General features: G+C 45.5%; 1 protein-coding gene across 4 annotated transcripts in view; it reads left to right on the top strand.

Annotated features, from left to right (window-relative positions):
* The window catches only part of ctnnd2b (catenin (cadherin-associated protein), delta 2b), a 218,098-nt gene that overhangs the window by 133,037 nt on the left and 68,913 nt on the right, over positions 1–16,148 (top strand). For all 4 annotated transcript variants that reach the window (XM_034104424.2, XM_034104425.2, XM_034104426.2 and 1 more), the window contains 2 exons: positions 14,269–14,420; positions 14,756–14,917. In XM_034104424.2, coding sequence (XP_033960315.1) covers positions 14,269–14,420; positions 14,756–14,917 — 314 coding nt within the window. The remainder of the gene's footprint in view (positions 1–14,268; positions 14,421–14,755; positions 14,918–16,148) is intronic.

The following is a 16,148-nucleotide window of genomic DNA, read 5'->3' on the forward strand; positions in this document are numbered from 1 at the left end:
GGCTAGCTTAACAGTCCACAGACTGAACCAAAGCTAATTTTCGGTCGACGGGCGTTAGCCGGCTACCCTATTCTGCCTTACAGAAGAGTATGATACTAACACACCAGTTAGTATTATAGTCAACCTCGCCGTTCTTCCTCTGGAAGTAAGGTAAGATTTTGACTTTCAAGTTAGCAACACACCAGTTGCTAGCTTGTGCTTTTTTCCCTCACTGCCGACACCACGGTAGCGAGGACGTTTTTTCTTTTCTCTTCCCCGGAGGAGAAAAGGATTTAAAGAATATTGCCACACCAGGTAATATTCTTTGAGAAAAAAGACCCACACTGCCTTTTTTTCTCCGGATAAAAGACAGATTGGGAACACTTTTTCTCGACGTACCTGTTAAGAGCGGGTCCCCTCCACGAACGAGATGGACGCCTCTCTCCCTCACACCAGAGGAGTCAGGGACTCGGAGGCTCGGCTCTGCGGCTGCGGGTTGAAGATATCAGGCACAGACTCACACCAGGTCTGCTCGTCCTGCCTCGGGCTGGAACACGCCCAGGAGGCTATCGACAACCCCGGCTCGTGCAGGCATTGTGCCCGCCTCACCATAAAGAGCCTCCACCGACGGTTAGCACGACAAGCTAGCCTGTCGGGACAGGATCCCCTCATGTCCACTGATTGGCCGGCTGGCAATCAAGACACGGGGGCGTCCGCCGCAGAGACTGAGTCACTCACCTTCACGGTCTGGGGCTCATCAACTGCGGCAGCCGCGGAACCGGATTCCCGCGCCATATCAGGCCGGGACCCGGTGGCGGCAAAAGACGCGGGCTGGACCTCACCATGGTTTCACTCGCGGAGGATGTCCTAGAATTGGATTACATGGAGGATGAAGAGGATGCCTCTGAGTTCCTCCTGTCTGATTCGGACGAGCAAGAAGACGACGTCTTCGTGTCACCAGCTCAGGCTGCAAAGCCGGGAGCGATGGCTGCTCTCCCGGGCGATAGCACACCAGCTTCGCCCTGTCTCAGCATGGACCTGCAAGCCGTGTGTCAGCGCGCTGCGGCCAGACTAGACATCCCATGGCCCGAAGTGGCCAAGGAGACCTCCAGGTCCCGTTACGAGGGAAAACATTTTTCCCAAACAACGAGGACAAAGAGGCAACTCCTTCCGGTCTTCCCGGAGATGTTGGATGAGGTGTCGGTCTCGTGGAGAGACCGGCCCTTTAGCAACAAGGCCCCAATCCAGGGTGCCTCCTCCCTTGACTGTGACGGTATGGAGAGGCTCGGCCTGCTCTACATACCGCCTATGGAACCGCTGGTGGCAGCCCACCTCCTACCGAGGATGGGCCCGTCACCAAGCAGGAACCCCACACTGCCAGCGAAGACGGACCGATTCCAGTCGACCATGACTGAACGGTCCTACAAAGCTGCAGCATTGTCCGCCAGAGCTCTGAACGTTTCCTCGATGCTAATCGCATACCAAGCGGAGCTCTGTGAGGATATGTCGAGCAATTCTGGACCGGCCACTCTGGACGAGATAGCCGCGGTCACAGACATTTGTCTCCGTGTCCAACGCTGCGCCGTCCAGGCCACGGGCAAGGTAATGGGGATCATGGTGGTGCAGGAAAGAGCTAGATGGCTCAACCTCACCAACCTCCCGGACCGGGAAAAGGAAGATGTGCTTGATATGCCCATCGTTCCCGAGGGGATTTTCGGCTCCGCTCTCGCTTCCATGCAGAGGAGGTGCGAGTCGAAAAAGAAGGAAGACGAGGCCCTCCACCTCTGTCTCCCTCGAAGGGTCCAGCCGCTGCCTCCGCAACAGCGGCCCTTCGCCCAAGCTGCTCCGAACCCTGCTGGGTCTAAAGTACCAGGTCAGCAGAGGTCGCAGCCCGTCCCGAGTCCCCAGCCCAGGCAGGAGACGAGGGCGAGTTGGCCTAGAAAATCTCCGGTTCCGGCTGCAGCCCAGGCGCAGACAACCCAGAATTTCGGCCAGCAGTCGAGGAGGAAGAAGCGAGCGGCATGACAGCCCCTCCTTTTCCCCTCTGTGACAGAGCTGGAAGTTCCTTCCCCGGCTCGAAATGTGTTCCCGCTGCCTCTAGAGATGCCTCAACGCCATCCTCAAGTCCGCATAAAACACATGTCACATCCTTATTGTTTGAATAAACCATGTTCCGCTAACGCATCCAGGCTTCGGCCAAGGGCGCAGCTCAAAAAAATGAAAAGAAAAACAATAAACAGTCCGTTAACTATAAATCCCCTTCTGAGAGCAGCTACGGCCTCTCTCAAAAGGCGGATAATAAACGGGTCTGTGAAGGCACCACCGTCACGCGCATGCGCAGTGCCGGCTAGAGCTGTAAAGGACAGCCCGCCAATCCTTCCCCTTTCAAGAGCAGCTACGGCATCTCTCAAAAGACGGATTATTGACGGGTCCGTGAAGCCACCGCCACGTGCGTGCGCAGTGACGGTGGGGACTGTTGAAATGGGGTAACACCATGTTCAGACACTAGAGGGCCCCATGACACAACAAACAGAGTCTCAGAGGGTAAGAGATGTGACATCTCCGCTGGCTCTAAGGAGCACACAGTGGAAGATGCTCGCAACATCTGCTTGGGTTTTCAAGACAGTGACACGGGGTTACAGACTCCAATTCGCTGTCACCCCCCCTCGTTTCTCGGGCATTTTGTATTCACAAGCCCGAGGAGAGTCAGCCCATATTCTAGAGAGAGAGATCCTCTCACTTCTAGAAAAGAGGGCTATATCTATTGTACCTGCCGAGCAGAGTCAGAGTGGCTTTTATTCCAAGTACTTCCTCGTTCCCAAACGAGGAGGGAACGGAATTCGGCCAATACTGGATTTGAGGGTTCTGAACAGATATCTAAAAATATATAAGTTCAGAATGCTCACTCACACATCTCTGCTGCGTCTCGTGCGACAAGATGATTGGTTTACATCAGTCGACCTGAAAGATGCGTATTTCCACGTCCCAGTATATTATCCACACAGGAAATATCTGAGGTTCGCATTTCAGGGGATCTGTTACGAATACAGAGTACTTCCCTTCGGCCTGTCTCTCAGTCCAAGGGTGTTTGTACGATGTACGGAAGCCGCGATAGCCCCGTTAAGACAACAGGGTATTCGCTTGGCGACCTACCTGGACGACTGGCTGCTTCTCGCACAGTCGGAGCACGAGGCTATTACACAGACAAGTGTCCTCGTAAAGCACCTGCTCAACCTGGGTTTCATGATAAACACAGAGAAGAGCATGTTGTGCCCCGCGCAGACTATACTCTTCCTGGGGTTACACCTGAACTCGGTGCCCTTTACAGCTCGCCTGTCAGCGGAAAGAGTGAAAGCTTTCAGAGCTTGTCTCGCTCAATTCCGGCTGCGCAAACATGTTCTCTTCAGAACATGCCTGCGGTTGATGGGGCTCATGGCGTCAGCCATCCTGGTCGTACGACTAGGACGCTTACACATGAGGGAGTTTCAGCGCTGGGTAGCCGCCTTAAAACTAAACCCCGCGCGTCATGGCGCGCGGGGGGTAATGGTTACTGTGAAATGCGTAACGGCACTGCGCCTCTGGCTGCACCCGACTTTTCTAGTACGGGGCGTGCCTATGGGTGCTGTCCTTTCACGAAGGGTGGTCACCACGGACGCATGTCTGACAGGTTGGGGAGGTATTTATGAAGGCCGCTCGGCGAGGGGTCTCTGGAGCAGAGACCTCCAGCGGGCACACATAAATTACCTAGAGCTTTTAGCGGTGTTCCTCACCCTAAAACGCTTCCTGCCTTTTCTCAGAGGACACCATGTCCTCGTGAGGACAGACAATACGACTACAATATCGTATATAAACCGCCAAGGGGGTTTGCGTTCTCTCCAGTTACACATGCTGGCACGCAAACTGATCTTATGGAGCAGCGGGCGTCTCCTCTCCCTGAGAGCGACGCACGTACCGGGTGTGTCGAACCTCGGGGCAGATCTGCTGTCCAGAGGTACACCACTATATGCAGACTGGACTCTACATCCAAGGATTGTGAGCCAGCTGTGGGTGCGTTATGGCAGAGCCACGGTGGATCTGTTCGCATCAAGAGAAAATGCTCAATGTCAGCTGTTCTTTTCGATGCGTGACTTAAACGCACCGTTAGGCGTGGACGCACTCGCACACGTTTGGCCTTCGGGCCTTCTGTACGCGTTCCCACCCTTGGCTCTGATTCCCCAAACTCTGGCCAGAGTGAGGGAACAACGCCACACACTTATCCTGATAGCTCCGCACTGGCCCGCTATGTACTGGCTGGCGGAGATTTATCAGCTGCTGTGCGGGCAGCCATGGCAGCTCCCACTACGCAGGGACATACTGTCCCAGGCGGGGGGGGAGATTTTTCACCCACACCCAGAGCGCTTGGCCTTATGGGCCTGGCCCGTGAGTGGTACAACCAGGGTGGGAATTTCACGACGGCCACGACGGCCATGGCCGTCGTTGCCCCGCACTTTGGCCGTGATGCCCTGTTAAAAAAAATGCAATTCATGGCCAAAGTGGCCTTTGTGCCCCTGTCAAAAGTAAAACAAAAATTCCTGTGGTATTGGTATTTTGACTAGCAATTTAGTTATCAATGCTACAACATAGCGTTTCGTGAGTCGGTTGTCGTTGTTGGGGGGGAAAGCAAACAGCTTGCGCTGTGCTCCACAGCAAACAGCGTTTGCTTCGGAGCACAGCGCGAGCAGGCTCCCGTGAGCGGGAGGGCGCTCCTTCTTCACTACAGACTATCGCGCCACCTAACCATTCGCCAAAATGTTTTTAATACGAGCGGTAACCGGCCAAGCGCCGTGCAAAAAACAATCTTCAAATAAAAGAAAGTCACCGGAGGAGTTAAAGGAGTGACAGGGAGTTGGCTGCAGTGCCGCGTCCTAAAACCCTTTTATAATCTATCGATTAGATTTATGATTCGAACATTATAAAAGTAGGGTAGACATGTGGAGATTATCCAGCTGAACAAAACGTGCATTTATCAAACAGGTTTGTTTTCCACAGACCTTTCCAGCTATTTTCCAAAACCCTGTGGATAAATTCCATTGCTTTTTGTCGAGGGAACCAGCAGCTTACTTCCTGGTTTTAGGACGCGTCACTGGCTGCACCTCTCAATATGATGCCAATATAAACAAGGTCTTCTGTCGGCTCTGTACATCAATGCCGACCTATGCTGACAAGTAAGTGAAGAGTAGACAATATAAAGGTATTGGCGAAATGTCCCAGCAGTTTAATGAAGGTTCTAATCAAATCAATTACATATAGCCATTACATGTCTAACTCCTAATGACAGGAAGGCAGAAAGTGCATTATACAAATAATAATACTCATAATAATAGCAGACATTTTTTAACAATGACCACAATATCATTAAACCAAATATGAACAATTGAGGAAAATGAGGAAGAACTGATGATTAAAATGTTGTAGTACAAGTAGTAATGTAGTTAGTGCATACATTATTGCAACAAATGTGTTAATTTTCTTCATTATTAGTCGATTTTTTTTTTGGTGGACGAATGCTCCGGGCCAGTGGTTACAATGGTGGGGCCAGTGACAATACAATTTTACCCTTACTGTCTACCCCTGACTGACTTATGTGGTTTATGGCTGAACTTAACGTATACGTTTAAGAAACACTATTGCTATTCAGCCGTTTGTAAAACGACTGGTGTTGACGTTAGTGCTACACTTTTCAGTCATGTTGATTGACCAGCGTAATTTAACCAAACAGCCTTTGTGCCCTGTCATGTGGCCTTTGTGCCCTGTCATGTGGCCTTTGTGCCCTTAAAAAAAACGTGAACGGGAAGGCCAAATGGCCTTGCCCCTAAAATGACGAAATTCCAAGCCTGGGTACAACCTGAATATAGTGAGACTCCCTCATAGGGTGATAACACTATTCAGAGTGCGAGAGATTCCTACACCAGGTCTCTCTAACATAGTGCGGTTACTGGCCCTGGCTTCCGCCAGGCGAGCCAGTAATGTTTTCATGCACTGTCTGTACATGTACCCAATGGACATTGAGGCATTTCCTCCGCCTCTGGGTCCCTCCGGGGAACAGCAGCGGGATTTGCTGTGTCCAGTTCGTGCTTACGCACCTGTATGGACAGATCAGGGGTACTTGTCATAATGACCAACTCCTGGTGTCCTGGGCTAACCCTTATAAGGGCAAGCCTGTTACTAAGCAACGGCTCTCCCACTGTCTTGTGGAAGCTATTGCTTTGGGGCCCATACGAGTCAGAGTTCGCAGGCACCCTCGGGTCCGCGAGCTCTTTCGACTCAGGGTCTGGCTGCATCCTGGGCTCTGTCCAGAATGTCTCCCATCCAAGACATCGGTGCAGCGGCGAGCTGGTCCTCGCCACTCACTTTTGTCCGCCTATTAGCAGGCTGGGCGTTCTGCTCCCGGTGTGACTCAAGCAGTGCTGGGCACCTGGTTGAGTCAGAACTCTACCTGTTGAGTTCTGGTTGGTTTGGTGATTTTCGAGATAAGCTCGTCTGGCAATACGGGAGCTACAATTTCCCATAGTGAGACATCGAACGGAGTGTTATGAATGAGAACTATAGGTTACTTACGTAACCCCAGGCTCAGAGTAACATGAAGTGAGATGTCTCACCAGACGGCCCTCCTTGCTACGGTGAAGCGAGAAGAGGTGCTTATTTTGAATGACGCATGCGTCGTGGCGCAGGCTACTTATAGGGGGTGATTTCCCCTGACGTTGACGTCAAGAATCACCGGCCAATCAGGATTGGTGTAATGAGATTGATGCTTCTGTTTGCTCCGCGATGAGGCGCATCCCATAGTGAGACATCTCACTTCATGTTACTCTGAGGACTGGGGTTACGTAAGTAACCTATAGTTTCTATACTTAGATGGTAAAAAAATAGGTTTCACAGCTGATGCAATGTTGTTTTATTTTCAGAGTTTAAAGGAGTTGTTTATACATTCTCTCAGTGAGATCTTGAACAACAGCGTGACTCTCTGCCGAACCCTATTGTTTTGTAATTTGGTCCCTGGGATGATACCCATGACTCTTGTACAGGCAACCCCATGGGAGAGAGGTAGCCGTCAGGAGACATGCAGAGACGTGCCAGTAGTTTGATATGCTAATCGACCCTCACTGAGGTGTCAGCTGGCCTGCTGTTCACAGTGCAGTGAGGGGAGGCACACACACACACACACACACACACACACACACACACACACACACACACACACACACACACACACACACACACACACGCACACACACACACACACACACACACACACACACACACACACACACACACACACACACACACACACACATGCAAATAAAGCCATACATGTGCATAGACAAGCATACACCAATTACATATGAGGCATGAAGAAAATCCCAGAAGTGTACAGTCTCCCATGCATTGCCTTTTTAGTCACACGTGCTATTGAAGCTAAGAACTGCCATACACACGCATGCAGAACTAGGAATAATAATTTTGTTTGATGTTATTAATGTTTAAATAACAGTTATGTAACCGACCACCTGACGAATAAAAAAAGAAGAGCAAATATGCCTGCAAGAGACAGAGGGGAATAGACCAATAAGCAAGAAAATAAACAGGCAAGAAAGAAAGAGGGCAAAATAACCCAACTAATGTCTTTACTAAGCCCCTTCTCTCTACATCGATCATCCAATCAGAGCATAGGAATCTCAAGTATTATATTTTATTTGGATGTCTTGTGTCTGTTGGAAGATAGAGTCTCTTCATTCAAAGAATACAATTGGGGCTGTCTAGTTTGTGCTGAAGAAAATAATGAATGTACAGCACATCCACTGTGTGTGAGAAAATCCTGCATGTTATTAGCATTTAGCTTAATGTTAGCACTCTCTCCGGCTCCTTATAGATTTGGGGAAGTTTATCCTTACTAGATAAATAGTTAAGTAGTAGTATTCATTTCTAGTACTGTTAATGCTCGTTGCCCATGTATATAATGCATTAAAAACATACATAAGAAATGTGTTAGAATTAGCTTAAAGCACTCGTGAATTTGCATAATGATTTATAAGAGTAATCATAGAACATAATGAATTATAATTAATCACTGTTAAAATGTGATTTTTCTAAGTGTTCATTGTTTGTTTTCAGCAAATTAATTAAATGTATGAATGATTTAAAATGAAAAAGTCACCAGGAGACCGCTCTTTTAAAAAACTAATGCTGCTAACGTTATCTTGATCAACTAGCTAGCTAAAGCTGATAACATCTGTGAGTGAATGTTGTCATTAAGCTGGAAGAAATTACAGTTGCAGGTTAGAATAAGGAAGCTTGTTTTTGTCTGAAATCAAGGATCTATTGGTGTGTAATGATCAATGTGCCATACAACCCAGTCTCACGGCATTTCGTGTTATAGTCACGAAATAAATGTTATCTATTGATTCGTGTTCACCAACACGATTTCCCCATTTTTTCCGTGTCACACAGAACGATTTTAAAAGCAATGTATTTATATTGGTAGTATGTTTCGTGCTTGCAACAAGTATTTGTGTCCGGTCGGGTTCATAAAAACAGTGAGTGCTTGAGTTCTTACTCAATATCAAGCGACGATTATTGTTTTTATTTTAAATTGTATAATGTCTGACTTTTTTTGCTGTCCGTGAGGAAAATAAATGATTCTCAGAGCCTCAGAATACTGAAATCTGTATTTTTTAAACCTTTTTTTTCCTTCTAATTTGTTATTATTTGGTGCAGGCACGAAACATACTACCAATATAAATACATTGCTTTTAAAATCATTCTGTGTCAGAATACTGAAATCTGTATTTTTTAAATCTTTTTTTCCTTCTAATTTGTTATTATTTACATTGCTTTTAAAATCGTTCTGGGTGAAACGAAAAAAATGGGGAAATCATGTTGGCGAACACGAATCAATAGATTACATTTCATCACTATAACACGAAATGCTGTGAGACTGGGTTGGACCATAATCTATCAGCATTAGCTAAGATTACTGTATATTTTGAGTTGTAGGTCTAAACCTGTCAAACGGTCAGGTAAAAAATGCATTTGGCACACTTGCTACTTAATGTACAGTTAAAAGCAGATAAGCATACAAATAAGGCTTAAAGCATGTATAACTAGATACCTACACACACACACACACACACACACACACACACACACACACCTAAAAGCACACACCACACACAGCAGCAGCAGCAGCAGCAGCAGCAGCAGCAGCAGCAGCAGCAGCAGCAGCAGCAGCAGCAGCAGCAGCAGCATCTACTTCTTCACTCAAGCTGCTGAGCAGATTAGTGTGACACTGTGTGTGCCTTCATGACTTCACGCTCGTGATGCTCTCCAGTGTGCATGTTAATCTGTGTGTATGGGACTATGTTGCATGCAGCTATTTGGGACTGAGCATGCCCTTTTATGTGTGTGTGTGTGTGTGTGTGTGTGTGTGTGTGTGTGTGTGTGTGTGTGTGTGTGTGTGTGTGTGTGTGTGTGTGTGTGTTTGTGTGTGCGTGCGTGCGTGCGTGCGTGCGTGCGTGTGTGCGTGCGTGCGTGGGTGTGCGTGGGTGTGTGTGTGTGTGTGTGTGCGTGTGTGCGCGTGCGTGCGTGTGTGTGTGTGTGCTCCAATACCATATCTAAAAATAGCTACTGATGAAATATTAAAATGTGTCAATAGAGAACGCTGGTCACGATGCAGCAAAAAAGCCACTCAACAACTTTAAGTGTGTGTTTGTGTGTGTGTGGCAGGGTTGGGGAGGGGGGGTATGTAATGGCAGAAGAGCAGATGAATGAGCCCGGGCAAGTCTATCAGCGTTAGGCCATCCAGAACTGCATGCATGCAGGTATATATGCAGATGTGACGTGTGTCTATGCATGCGTTCACGGTGAAGGAATGAGCGATATTCAGTGTGTGTATGTGTTCACTGACGTTTGAACAGATATTTAAATGCACAGGCAGAGACCCTCTTATGGCACCCCATTACTTTCCTTCCAATACACTAATACAGCTCTTTCTACACATCCACACACATTCCCTCACTCTTCCACCTCAGATGCATTCAGTGGAGCCTTCAGTGTTTCTGCCATCTGAGTGATCATGTATTTATGAGGCCGCTTCACTCCCTTAAAGCCCCAGTACCCACATGAAACACACCTAAAGTCGCAAACAAAAACGGTGGAAAACATCCTCTTGCTTTGTGCACACATCTGGGTTTGTGTGCATGTGAATCCATCTGAAAAAAGGTGTGGACTACAAATTCCTCCACTGCATTATGGCTTTTTGTTCACCCATGTACCCAAGACGAACATATATCAGACAAAGAGGCATTGACCTAGTAAACGCAACCAGCACCCCTTGGCTTAATATCACATTTTAAATAACACAAAATCACTGCCTACACAGGATCCATTTGCTGTACTTTTAATGGACTTTTCACTTTGGTCGAGCTTTGTTTTCCAACGCCCTTATCCAGAGTGACTCCATTTGCTGTTAGCTGCTGACTTTATCTCTCCAATGCAGTTGATATTGACCGCCGGCCCACTATGATTTTTCATTCTTTCTTATTTAATCATCGCAAAGACGGACTGATTCAGCTCGTCTCGTACAATGTTTGATTCTTGGAACGCTCGCAAAAAAAGGGATAAAGTGGAGATTAAAGGGACAGCCACTGTTGATGGAGGACAGCTCAAGAACAAATACTGAGCGCGAGGAATTTATAGTCCTATTTAAGAACTGATGTAAGGCTGTAAAGTTAACGTTGTAAGTTGTTTGAAAGAAAAGCAAACAGATGTAGACGTTTTGAAAGTTGTTGAAGTACACTAATTTTATACTGAGGGACATTTTGTTTCCGTAATTAAATGTGTAGATGAGGCATATCAATGCTATCATCACCATTAGTGAATTAATCAAAGGTGCATCAAACCTTTTACAGGATCTCAATAAGAGGGATGGGAGAAGTTCGACCTGCCTGTCCACCTCAAGTGATTCAATTTAGCTCACTTCAAGTTTTAGGGACGATCCAGGCAACGCTAAAAACTCACTGTCTAAAACATATTGTGTGAATGCTTCGTCATGTGTTCCATGAATGTGCTGTAATCACATAACATGCTCTGATAAATAACACAAACATGCATGCTTGTGTAATGTTTCACAGCATTTGCCTGTTTGCATGTTGACGCAAGTAATTAAATGATCCGTGTACAAATCACCAGACTGCAAATGCCTCGGAAACAAGAATGTGGCTGCGTGTGAAATTAGCAATGAAGCGTTTTGTCACTTTATGCTTTTTTGCTATTGGCTATGTGTTTGCACATGTGTCATCATAGTCAGCCTCATCTGTGAAGCTACTGTGAATCAGTAACAGCAACACACATGATGAGAAACTGAAAACTGTGCACCCAGAGAAAACTAATCACATCCCTTTTCAGACATTAAAGCTAATGAGGCAAGTATGACTTTTGATCAGTCTAAAAGTAACTGTTGACATAGTGACTGATTTGAAGGACCAGCTCACTGTAGGCTAGGTTTGTCCAGCTGGAGTCTGGCCGACTGATCTCGGGTAGATGTTGGATGAAAGCCTGAATGTGGGTATAGTAGAGTAAGATTTGTTAATAAAAATCAGCTCATCAGTGAGGTTAGTGTCAGTGATTCTCACACTTGAACTCAAACATGACATTGCAACGTGTAGAAGCTGTGTAATGAGCCAGGAACTAAGCTCACTTGTTGGTAATGTTTCAGAAAATGAGAAAATGGAAAAGATTAATGTACCTCTTAAGGAATATTTTACTTTCTTTCTTCCTTACCCAAAAGCCTGCTTTATATCTCTATGTAATATGAAGTATGTGGAGGTAGGAAATTGGCGTACTGGATGTCTACTTGGTATTGCAAGTAAACAGTCAGTGTGGCAAAGGAGAGACAGAACGTTTTGGCAGAAATGCAATCTCACTATTGTCCAATGAAGGACAATAGCAATGCAATCTCACTATTGTCCAATGAAGGATGCTTAGATTAGTTTTTTCTGTAGCAAATACATAACCTAAATGTATACTAGCTACTTGTGAATCAATTTAGTCGAAGTTATCACTTATCTCCACCAACAAAATGTTTGCGTCTCAACTTGTCAATGTTTCGGAATGCAATGACCGAGAACAATTCGGACAAGGTAATCGTTATTCCTCGCCTGGACCTCTAGGGTACATTTGTTGACAATTTGGGTAGCCCTACGCGTCAAATTGCGTATAATGGTTATCCATTATAGTAATTATCACAGTGAAATCAAACAAAACTCCTTACCTGGGTTAAGTAAAATGTTTTAGCTTGGGTTGAACTAATCAGAATGTATTAATAACTTTTAGTAAAATGGCTCGAATGACATTTGGTTCCGCACGGGACAAAAACAGCTACATCTACAGTGGGTCATAGTCCTGTGTTTGTTTGACCCAACCAACCAACCCAATAATATTGCTGCCACATTGCTGCCGCTTGATGCTTCTCATACAGATACTAAATTGACTCAATATCACACACCGAAGGCAGTAACCAAATGTCTGTTGGACACTCGGAGACTGAGACCAAGCTGGTAATCAGAAATCCTGTTGGCTACAGCTTACTACTGAAATGGCTAAATCAGACCAATAGCCAATGGTTTCCGCAATTTAATTACACAGTATGTTTAAGTTTTGTGAAGGTCGCCATCATACATTATTGTCCAAGAGACATACTAGATTTTGGACCATGACCAATCATAGATTATAATATGATTCACTTTATCATTAATTACAGTGAATCCATTGAAAGTAGTTTGCTTAAGTTAGAAAATGTACCGTCCTGGTGTGGTGTAAGAGATTAGTAAATGCTCTACTCAAGGAGAAAGAAACATATCTTGAAATGCAAATATGTTGTATTACTATACAAATGTTTTTTTTTAACATTTATATTTAAAAGGGCATACATTACCCTCTTCAAAGAGAAATTATTAGAAAGGATTTCAACACATGGATGAGTTAGTTTGTGCAAGATTATTAATGTGACTCTCCTGCTGAATTATTGAGAAAAAAATGGAGTGGAGATAGAGAAAGACGGAGAATAGAGAGCGGTAAAGGAAGTGAAAGAGGCAGCAAGTGAAAAAAGGAAGACAGAGCAGGAGTGTTTGAAATGGAGGTCAGGTTCCGAGTGTGATTTACTGAGCATGAATAGAAAAGAGTGAAGAGAGGCTAGAATAACAGAGCGGGTAAAAAGCAAATATGCGTCTCATAAAAGAGGACAAGGCCTTCTATTTTATTCTATGACAGCATTCAGTCGTCTTTTATATTCTTAGCTACTGTTCAAGGTCTGTTGCAAACTGAGGCGTTATATTTGTTGGATTCACATTAATTACCACATTTTGTAACACGTGGGATGAAAACTGGGATACAATAACATTGAGGGCCATGGACAGAAAGAAGCTTCACACAACTGTTACAAAAGGAGAATGTGTCCTAACAAATGCTTCTTAAGGTGGATTTTGAAATCCACCTTAAGAAGGTGTATCTTCGTTTCATGTGCTGTTTACACGGGAACGAAAACGGTTGTATCCGCTACTTTTCCATTTCGTATAGCCCGTTCGTTCACACGAGGCCGTAACGGAAACGTGGAAACGGACCGCTAAAACGATAACGGGTCCCAAGGTAGATAGATCTGCAGACGGAATGCTCTGGGGGGCCATACGGCTCCGTGTGTACGTCCTATCCGATAATTTCCTGATAACGATGAAGCCCTAGCCCCGCCTCTCCCCACCACTGCTGCTCACTGCTGTAGCATGGTCAGTAGCTACTGTCAGCTACTGTCAGTAGCTACTGCTACTGACCATGCTACAGATGTTAGTGGACAATGACATAGAGAACTACATGAACTACATGTAAATCCACCGCGGAGAATAAACTGAAGGGCAACCACGGCAACCATGCTCGGGGGTCTTCTTCGCTGCTTTTGGTGTATTTTGTGTACTACAGTGCTTTCGAACGGTCTCGTGCGGAAGTACAGCGCCACTTACAGGCCCGGCATATGTACTACAGCGTCTCCAGCGCTTTCGAGCGGTCTCGTGTGAATGGAAGACTTTTTTGATATCGTATTCGGTTCGTTTGCGTTTGCGTTCCCGTGTAAATGGGGTCTCAAACGATGACATTACCTCATTTAACCTCCTGCCCCAAATCAAAACCCCTTTAAGCTCTGAAATGTACCTACATTTTCATCGAATGCTTTATTGATTCTTCTCATCCTGTTCTTTTCATCATTAGGACAAGGACTTCTGTCCCAAAGCGCTTTGCAGCTCAACCACCAGGATGCCTATGCAGCAGCTGGTTACCATAGTAACCACGGTCTTGCACTTGGGGAATCGGTCATGGGCCGTGGTGGGCAGATTGGAGGGGCTGTTCACAGCTACAACCAGGTACACACGTACACCTATTTTTTTACACATATCAGAAAGACATGTATTCCCTTGTGTATTTTCTCTCCACTTTAAATGTTCCTGCTTCCCTCATTTATTTCCCTCCTCTCCACGCCTCTGCTTCTATATCCTTCCTCTCTCCATTCACACTTTCTCCTCTTCTTCATGTCTCTATCTTTTGCTCTACCCACACCTCTTTGTGCTCTCTTTGCCCATTCTCCTGATTTCTTTCTCTACCCTTCTTACCTCCTTTACATTTTGTGTTCCACACTCGCTGACTGAACCCTTATCTTCCTCCCGTTTCTCATCTTTCTCCACACTCTTGTCCTCTCTAGGTGACATCCAGCCGTGCAGCTGCCCACTTAGTGGGAACTGACTCTCCCTCCCAGTCACAGAGAGACTCATTTGCCCATGGCAGCGCCTTCCACATGCCCGCAGATGGATCTTCACCTGGCGGACCACCCATGTATTACTCCTGTGCCACTTTGCCCGCACAGGTACAAATATCTGACTGGATTACTGTAATGCGTCTGAATTGTTATATGGTTTAACCATTGCTCAGAGACCCCTATTGGTGGAATCCTTGAAACTTAACACTACTATAACACTACTATAACCGAGTGAAACCAATGATTTGAGAGTTACCATTAGAAAAGGCTTTTGAATGTTTGTCTTGCCATATCTTTCTCTGCTGTCAATCTGTGTGCTCAGTGTGCCGAATCACCAATGAATTGCTAAAAACACAACTTTCCGCAGAGCTTAGAGAGACATTAGAGAAGTGGAAGTAATATCTTTGTATTAGCACACACACTGTTGGTTAAAGCCAGATAACTACATTTAGCTGAAGTAGTGGTCTGAGATACTTTTACACATTGTGTTAGATCAACACCAAGTTTCGGATACACAAGGATTTACATTGTTGTCACCCTAACTGTGAGCTGGGACTGAGCTACATAATTAGCTTGCTAACTGTCTGTTAGAAAGTCAGTGAGCTTGGAGTGCTTGCTTCATTTACCCTCGGTAACTCTTTAATGAAATCAATCATGAATGCCAGGGAAAGTAGGTCCGTTATAGAGAAAAAGTATTGGAGCTGGTAAATCTAATCCAAGGCACAGTCTTTTTAATTGAGTTTTGGTGGCTTATTTTTTCAAAAATACTACAAGTTCACCTTTTATGTAAGAAAAAATACATTACAAGCTTTCAGTAATAGATCGATGTTGCCCTCAGACATATTAGTCATGACTTGCAGAGCATTTCACCCCTGTTTCATGTTCTGCAAACTGCTTCACCAACAAAGTGTTAAATGTGTAACAGATGAGTGAAGACATGGTGGTACCTCAGTGGTATATGCTGTGGTAGCCAAACTGTGCCGAAATGTAAGCAACAATACTGCTTTTGTGGTAACATTGAAAAAATGGCTTATCCTGCATATTTCTTGCAATTAGTGGAATGGGTTTATGAGATCTCTCGTAGTTATTCTTAAATCGGTCAGCAGTACAGCAACAATTCACCAAACCTGCAATACATCCTAGCCTCTTCAGTGATGATTTACACTTGAATTGCTTCTCTGCTGCACTGCGATTACCTCCAGGCGGAGAGTTTGGAGGTTTTAAGAATACAAAGTGTATTTGAATTAATTTCAGCAGATTTACCAGCACTTTATTTTTTACTAAGCATCCCCACTTCAGCATGTCTTGACCATCTAAAAATCAATGTAGCACTTAAAAT

This window comes from Pseudochaenichthys georgianus, chromosome 17, assembly GCF_902827115.2.
Source record: "Pseudochaenichthys georgianus chromosome 17, fPseGeo1.2, whole genome shotgun sequence".
Taxonomy (NCBI): Eukaryota; Metazoa; Chordata; class Actinopteri; order Perciformes; family Channichthyidae; genus Pseudochaenichthys; species Pseudochaenichthys georgianus.